Raw genomic sequence first — 9,163 nt, 5'->3', positions numbered from 1 at the left:
CTTTTTGACAAGTAACAAAAGCTGAAATTCAAGGAGAATGCAGTCTCCTTTATTTTTCCTTAGTTTCTCTAGCTCAAGAGTGGCTGGTTTCTTCCTTGTTCTCCCCCCTCCTTGCACGGCTGGAATGGAGTGGAATGTCCAAATTTTTGAAGCTGAAACAAGGGAAATTGATGCAGCTCTCTCTCTCTCTCTCGGGTTTGGAATGACAAGAAAAGGAACCAATTCCTCTCCTAGTTTCTGTCTCGGTTCCTTTACCGAATGAAGGCTGAAGTTTTGAGTGAAATGTCTGGGAATAAGGTTCTTATTTCATCTAAGTGGCTGACCACTCCATCGGCCAATGAGATTTCATGCAAAGAAATCCATTTGTCCAATTTTACAATTAAGGTTATACTTGAAATCTTATTGTGTTGTTACCCCATTAGTTCTTGTCCTAATTAGTATTATATCCCTAGAGTTTAACCTTGTAATGAATTAAAATGCACTTAAACACTTAAGTTACAACAAAAGCAATTAAACACGTAATTAAATCGATAAATAAGTAATATAACACGTTCAAATTTCTAATTAAAACGTGAAGAGTATTTACATAAATTTTGGATTTTCATACTACGAACTTCTATGATTCACTTCTCAAGTGGTAAAAACAATTAAATTCATCAATAACAAGGTATATAAAAATCAAAATAAAGGCATGAAATTTACACAAAATTTTCGGGTCCTCACAGAAATGCTACAGAAGTAGGCTTCGTATGGCAAATTTCGGACATTCTAAACATAGCTCAGTGATGACATCAGGGAAGGTAGTCACTGTTATGAGTTCAACTAATGACAACAATTCTTATCACTGATGAACAGGACTACAAGTGATGATAGGCTGTAATTTATTGCTACATTTATAATTATTTTTCGCTTGATTTTAGCCAAATATTATTTTAATTGATAGATTCTACTTATATTGGGTTAATGGTGCCAATTGTAGAAAATGCGCAAAATGTGATGAAAGGAGTAATTTTTCAAGTATTGCATTCAAGTCCAGAGAAACCGAAATTCGCGTGTGGCAGTTTCCCAATTCAAGTCGAAGACTTACGAAGCATATTTCCAAATACAGTTGAGAAACATCTTAGATTATTAGGAAATATCTTCTTTTTAGGAAAATTAGGAATTTTAATTTATTTTGAAAACTAGAAAATGGGAAAGAGGAAAGGAAGACGGCATCCCGCATGATTAATACTTGAAGGAAGCAAAAAGACTTGGGCAGCAGACCCTAAAGGCAAAAAGTGCCGTCTCCTTCCTTTTGTTTTCTTTTCATTATTTTTCCATTGTTGAATGCTCGTGCAACTTTTGTCAATGAAATTGCATGGGTTATTCTCAATGGAGAGTAACTAGTTTTCTTTTCTAGTCAAGGAACAATGGAGGATTTAGTTCATCTAAAATTGTGAGATCGAACTGATTATTTTTACTTCTTTTATTTACTGGTATTCGTATGTTTTCGGATTTAATCTCTTACAGTAATTATTTTATTTAAATATCAAGGGGCCGATATTTTATTTAACCTAATAATATAAAATTAGTTAGAGTAGTTAAATCCGTAATTGTTTAATTGCTCTAAATTAATGGTGATTGGCATGATTGGATTTGTGTCAGGAGAATATATGGGCTAACTTAAAATAATCTTCGTAGCGTTATTTGGTTAGAATAGGGCTTCTCTAATTCTTAAGGAAATTGGAAAATTGAACTCTATAGTCGTACCTAAGGTTATTTATTGATTAGGGAAGTGATTAACAGTCGTACCTTGATCACTGATACATTAAGGAAAAGTTGATTGTCATCGCTTGTTTGGTAGTTATAACTTGTTTATCAGTGAGTGTATGAAATTATTATTGTATCCATGATCAATTGAGTGAACCATCTCCAAAATTATTTCTTGGCTAGAGTTTATTTATTATTGTTTCATTTTTAGTAAATTATTAGTTAGGCCTTTTTATTTGATTTGTTTAATTATTCATACTTGTATAAAAATTCCCCCATATTCCGAACTCTAGAAGAAACAAATTATCTCCAATCCCTATGGATTTGACCCTATTCACCGGTATATACAAAATTTATATTTTTCTCGAATAGGTATTTATTATTGTACAATCTCGACACCTGTCAAGTGACATGTGGAAATCGTCACTGTAGAGTCATAATTTGTGATGACTTTCACATCATCTATAACAAAAATACAGGTGAAGCAATGACAATAAAAGTCATTACAAAATGTTAATAGTTAGTGATGACTTTATCATCATCACATAATACTATGAATATGTGACAACCTGACTAAGGTTGTCACGTGGACTCATTTGTGACATAGAATCTGTGACAACCAAATGACAACAGAAAATATAGTCACTATTTCTTTTAATGACGATTTTTTCAATTTCAGTGACGACATTTGGCGGCCACAGAAGACTGATTTTCTTGTAGATGAACTTTTGATTTTCGATGAGAGAGATGAATGGAGCTTTTGAATTTTTTGTTGGAAACTCTTGGTTTTCAAGAAGAGTAAGATGGGAGGGGATTTTATTTATTATTATTTTTTTTGGAAACAAGAGAAGATAGGAGATGTGCTTGTACTAAAAAACTTTGTTGGACCCATCCTATTGGCAACATACTAACCAACCTACGTAGGATGATAATCTGTAACTTCCTACTCTTTTTTCTTTTTTCATTCTTATTTTTTAAATATCTTCAAATTTTAAAACCTATTAAATTATTTTTTTATTTTAGGAAATTTTAATGAATTAATTGCGTAGCCTTTATTTTTGACTAATTTTAATTTTTCACAACAACAATTTCAAAATGGTTATGAAACAAATACAAAAAGAATTTTTTTTTTATCGAGCCTCAATTTGTGGTACAAAAATATGATTTGAGAATCGTTATAAATACTGTTGTGCCAATGATTTATATTTATTCGGTGACAATTGCTCTTTGGCACGGACAGGAATTTTGAGAAATAAATATAACAAATCTTATTTAGTATTTGCCATAGTCGTAATACAATTCCTAACCATTTAGAACTTTGCAACATGATATAACCATACAACAATTGAAAATTTTCCATCACGACCTACAATTTTGCATTCTTGAAGAAATTTTTTGTCACAATCATTTACCACAAATTTATACCATCACAATCATGGCATCACAGTTTGATTAATGACAATAGGTGTCTAATAGGGCCCAATATTAATGACAAACCCATTTAAAGAAAAGTGTGTTTTAAACTATACTCCTTAACACTGATTTTTTCTCACTTGCGCTCATGACTGTTAGTCGATTCTAATGTTCCATCATCCTTGAGGATTAATAATGTCTAAAAAAATTAAGGATCCTCAACATACTAAAATCTCACTTGTTCTCATGAATATTAGTTGATTCTGATGTTTCACCATCCTTGAGGATTAATAATGTCTAAAAAACATTAAGGATCCTCAATGTACTAATGAATTGCTCAATATACCCGTGGATCTCATTAATTTCTATTGCAAAATTACCGTTCATGATAAATGGAAAATGTCTTGTGAACTCACGTGAGAAAGGCAAAATTTATTATGAAAAAAGAAAATTAAGAATGTTACTATAAGCAAGAAAACGCCTATAGAAAGTCAGTCTCCCCTTTTGGGATTTTTAAACGTTATAGATACTCTCCTTGCCACATTAATATATCACATATATTGGTTCTATTTGATTTTGATCGACAACACCTACAGCGAGAGCAATATGTCGACAGAGTTTGTGATTTTTCTCTTTTATCCTTTGTAGCTAGAGTATTTGTTGCATATGTAACTATGGCTTCTGTTCACTTTGTAATGTTAAAAAAGAGAAATGAATGGTGAATTTGGTCCCGGGAGCTTTGTGGATCATTTTTTATATACCATTCTATAGCAATGTATTTTAAAAACTACTTGTCAGTGTAGATGGTTTATATGGATTAAGTGCTTTTTGGAAAGTCTATTGGAGTATTTTTAAAATTTAAAATTTTATTAAGATATTTTTAAAATTTTATTAATTTTTCTCCACCATCCGCCATCGCCACCGCCCGCCAATCCTCCCACTTCCAGTGTCCCTCGGTCCTCTACTAGAGGAGCGAGGGGCAAGGGTGGTGATGGTGATGGAGGAGAAGAAGGGGTGATGGTGGTGGTGGGTGGTGAGTAAAAGAAGAAAGAGATAACAGAATTTGTTATATTTTTTATTTTTTTCGTTAGCTGTATTTGATTTGTTTTAGCTGTTGTCATGTATATATATATATATATATATATATATATAATTGTTTGGTGTATTTGAGATTATTTGTATTTAGAGTGTTTTTGGAATGTGTTATTGTAGACTCTGAAAAAATAAACTTGTCTTTCAAAAACTCACTAATTCAAGTAGAGTAATTTTTATAACCAACTAGCTCTAAAGTAGTTGCCCACCACATATCTTTGTGAGATGAAAGATCAAGGGTTCAAACTTTACTTCTTTTAGATCCATATGAGTGCCTCTTGCACCTGTATGATCGGATGGTGGTTCAATCCCGTCAGTTCCCCGTGATCCTAGGAACAGGTATAGATGGTGACAATAAACAAAAAAAAAAAAAAAAAGGTAGAGTAATTTTTATTTTTTTTTTGGTCAATAAGTAGAGTAATTTTTATACTTTCCCATATTTCCCATAATTTCTTGGAGTGATCTCAAGTCTTTCTTGGAGTGATAATTTCTTGAGTTGGGTGCTAAAACATGAGGGATTGTAAGTAGAACGTATTGGCTTCATGACCTCCCGTTTTTTTTTTTTTTTTAAAAAAAAGGAGGATTATTACCCCCTCTCTATTTTGATAGAAAAGGAATCTCTAGTCAAAGTGGCTTTACTAAAGCTCAAAGAACCTTTGGCATTGGGGGCAGTGGTCCAGGACCATGAAGGCTCTTTTATAGCTGGCCTTGCAAAGAAATTCGTTGGTTCGGTGAGCGCAGAAATAGCGGAAGCCCATGCTGCTAGGGAAGCATCTACTTGGCAAGAAATCTAATGATCCCAAGTTTTATTTTGGAGGGAGATGCAGCTTCGATTATCAAACTCATTCTTGATAAGGAAGACATCCTGTCTGACTTAGGCTTGATTCTTGAGGATATACGCTTAGCCTTACTAGATCAACTTTGTAGTGATGTCAAATGGATACCAAGGGAGGCAAACAAGGTTGCGCATATCTCAGCCAACCGAGCAAATTATGCCAACCTTTATGAATCTCTTTGGAATGCTCCTCCAAATTTTGTCAAGCAAATCGTGCTGGACGATTTCCAGCAATCTCAGTAATAAAATTTTTCCGTTTGTTTTCTTATCAAAAAAAAACAAGAATAGAGCCTACGGCCTGGTTATAATTAGTTATGATAGTGGCTGAGTTAGAATTAATTACTGCAGAAAATTTGCAAGTTCTTTTTTATCATCCATAGTTTTTTCCTACCTATGGATCGATTCAGTACATATAACTTTGGGATAATTTCAGAAACCTCCCCTGAGGTTTCTGACAATTTCACTGAGCTCTATAGAGATTTAAAAAATTACATCTACCTCCTTTGATTTGATAGTTTTAGTAACAAAACTTTAAAATAATATTAACTTGGTCAAATTTTTAAATGAATACCCAAAAATGCCCTTGTATAATGAGTTTTAATTTACTTTCCCATACAATTATAAGATTATATAATATAATTACAAGGAAAAGGTGTCAAATTTTCATGTCCATATCTATTATTTGATAAATTGCTATAATAATAATTTTATTACTCTGATAGGATACTTTTAATGGTATTTTGTTATGGATTTAGATTTATAACATAGAAAAGAAAATGTTGAAACAATTCATTTTAGAATTTATAAATTTTTCGAGTAGTGGAATTATCACAATTTAATAGTGTTTTTGGGCCATTTCTTTTTTATTTATTATTAATTTTAATACCAAAAAATAGAAAACAAATATTAACAAAAATATTGGATTGCATATAAAGTTAACTCATCAAAAAAATCACTAGTTCGACATTTAGTTACAATAAAAATTAGAGGTAATAGTGGTAATTCTACAGTTTTATTGGCAAAAATTTAAAAAAAAGGTTTAAGAACGAAAAAATTATTTTAAAAGTAATTCTAAGTATAAGCATACCAACAAGGGAATTTCATTAAAATATTTAAGGTAGTATTGCCATTTTAAATGACAAGAAAGGTATATGTAATTTTTAAAACCTCGAAGGAGCTAAATGTAATTGCCAAAAACCTCAAGAGAGGTTTTTGAAATTATCCCAAAAACTTTTGAACCAAGACACTAGGACAAACACATTTTTTCTCCGAAGTTCCTTGGATACAAATAGCTAGAAGCAAAAACCAGTTCAGCTTTAACAATAACCAAGGCAAATTCAGATGCAGGCCGTAAGTTCTATATGTCAACCATGGCAGAGCACAGAAATTAGACATGAAATAGATTAAGGCTAAAATCAAACTATTCCCCATTTCCCCCTCGATAAAAGACCAAGAGAACTGTTTTCTACAACAAAATGAAACTGAAAAGCAAACTTTGAAGTACCAAGTACTACTGGATTAATGCAAAGTACTTCTTTTCAATTTGAATCTAAGTAAAAATGTTATTGATAACAATAGAAACGTCAATGGAAAGTAAAAAGATGGAATGTGTTATACCATCGAATAAACAAATAAAGAATCAGAAAGAAAAGGAACCCTGCGGGCCGAATTGAAACGATAACTAGCTAGCAGAAACTATAACATGATCTCCAACTCAAAGATGAAACATCCTCATTTGAGGCAAGATGGAGCGCAACAAATATCCTGCAATGTACTTATATGATCGTTGTGTTGAATGAATTCCATCCCAGCTTATGTATTTATCAGGGTTAGGACATGCAGAAACTCCTTCAGCCCCACACATCTTTTGAGGATCAAAATTGTATGGCCCTGATCCACTTCCACAACAAGCCTTTTGTAAAGAATTTCTATCAAATCCTGCAAGAATTTTCAACCAAAAATTTTAAGTTGTGGGATTAAGCTAGATAATTAATTTAGTACGTATATATACTTAAAAAAAATTTCGGCAAAATGATGGTATGGTAACAAATTAACTTACGTAGACGCTTGGCATGAGACAGGAGCCACAAGTAGGCGTTGTAGTAGTCACCATAGACAATGTCGACATAGGGATATTTTTTCTTCAACACGTTGATTGATGCTTTTAGAACTTCATTGTGAATTTCAGCGAAGTTGTTTAAGTCCTTGAGACACTGTTTTTCATCATATGCTGCTGAGTTATTGGTGTGGAAGCTACTGAGATAAATTGGTAGACAACCAATTGGGAAGTTACCAGGGATAATAACTCGTCTTGCCCCAAAACCAATGACTCTCTGAAAATAGCAAAAATTAGCAAGATGAAAATAAGATTGTTAAATTTTTGTTTGTACATATAAACAAACCCCTAATGAAAAATGCCATTTTTGAACAGTTGCAAAAAAAAAAGGAATTTGAGAAATTTTTGTTTTTTTAAAAAAGCAGTTTTGAGAAATTAAACATACTTGAAATTAAATTAACAAGGAAATTAAATCAAAAACAGAGAGAGCACTCACCCGAACAGCATCTGTAATACTTTGGACAACATCTGGCACTAAACCAGTTAACTCGTCCAAGGTTTTTCTTTGAACGAAGCCATAGTTATAGTCATTGCCTCCAATCTCACCAACAAAGAAAAGGGCATGTCTGAGCATTTTCCAACATCCTAGGGTTTAGATTAACAAAAAAAGAAATAGGATAATCAATAATTGTTACCTTAATATATTCTTGATCTGTGCTAAAAAGTTAAATTAATTTGCTAACCTTCTTTGGTGTGACAAGTGGAGTTGAAGTGGGAAGCCATCCATTCCAATTGCACGCTAAGGGAACTATTGGTTGCTGGATTTGTAATGTTTTTAGCTTTCAATGCCTCTTCTGATAGAGCAGTAGCTCCAGCAACAGCAAAGTTTACCCCATGTTTGAAGTTTGCATGAGCTTTCTTGTAAGGTTCGAGGTATGGAAGACCAAATGCTGTTGCTGTTAAACAAAGTTCAACAATCTTAGTTGCTAATACGATTAGGAGTATTAAAAAAAAAAGAACCAAAATACGGACGTTCTACAAGAAAAATTAGGCCTAGTTTTTCCTCAAAAGAATTAATTGGAATTCTGCCTTGTTTGAAAAACTTTTTTGCAAATTGCGAGAAAATTCTCAACTACAAAAAAAAAAAAAGTAATAATAAAAAGTAGTTTGGGATTAATTTTGGTGCATACCGAAATAGTCAACCATGAGGAGCCCATTAGAACATCGACCAGTAGGTTTTCCAAACGTTGTCTCGCCATAAGGGGGTCTAGTGAACAAGAAACCACTGCCATGGGGACTCTCTAAAACAAGGTTTCCAGTATCAGAAATTGAGTCACCGAGCTGATATATCTTGTCAAGGTGATACAGCCTTCCCAGTTCACCTGCTTTTTCAACATTCATAAAACCGGCCATGGTACCTCTGAATTTTCTTGCAGTGCAAGCATGAGGATGTAAAAGAAGAAGAATTAAGAAGAAATTTAGACAAATAATGGAGCTATGTTGACCCCTCGTAGCCATTGTTTATTGGAAGATAACAAGGAAAAAATACGATTGGAATTGTTGATGTATAAAGTTCCCATGATTGATAGTGCTGAATATATAGGCACCAATAGGATTCCATTCACTTTAGGATTAGAGTACCAATCTCCTAGTATGTTTGACAAGGGAAAAATACTAGGATTAGAATTGTTATACTAGTATGTATTACAATTTCCTTGTTATACTAGTATGTTTGACAAGGAAACATACTAGGATTAGAATTGTTATACTAGTATGTATACCAATTTCCTTGTTATACTAGTATGTATAACAACTTAACAAGGAAAAAATACGATTTGAATTGCTGATGTATAAAGTTCCCATGATTGATAGTGCTGAATAGGCACCAATAGGATTCTATTCACTTTAGAATTAGAGTACCAATCTCCTAGTATGTTTGCTGAGCGACAAAATCCAATTTCTTTCAGGATGAGATCATAAATCTCTCCTAGTATTGTTGGGATCGGGTGTATATGACA

General features: G+C 32.8%; 1 protein-coding gene across 1 annotated transcript; it reads right to left on the bottom strand.

The window, feature by feature from the left end:
* Window positions 1-6,803: 6,803 nt before the first annotated feature.
* LOC113757655 (GDSL esterase/lipase At5g03980-like) lies at window positions 6,804-8,558 on the bottom strand. Its single transcript, XM_027300804.1, has 5 exons — window positions 8,336-8,558; window positions 7,889-8,101; window positions 7,642-7,790; window positions 7,149-7,422; window positions 6,804-7,027 (listed from the first exon to the last, which is right to left on the bottom strand). Exons 1-5 carry the CDS (start codon window positions 8,556-8,558, stop codon window positions 6,804-6,806), a joined length of 1,083 nt encoding a protein of 360 aa, XP_027156605.1.
* Window positions 8,559-9,163: the final 605 nt, after the last annotated feature.

The sequence above is a fragment of the Coffea eugenioides genome, unplaced genomic scaffold (genome assembly GCF_003713205.1).
Source record: "Coffea eugenioides isolate CCC68of unplaced genomic scaffold, Ceug_1.0 ScVebR1_319;HRSCAF=973, whole genome shotgun sequence".
In the NCBI taxonomy this organism is placed as follows: domain Eukaryota; kingdom Viridiplantae; phylum Streptophyta; class Magnoliopsida; order Gentianales; family Rubiaceae; genus Coffea; species Coffea eugenioides.
Note: the sequence above shows the minus strand (reverse complement) of the source record. Positions and strands in the feature narration are given on the sequence as shown.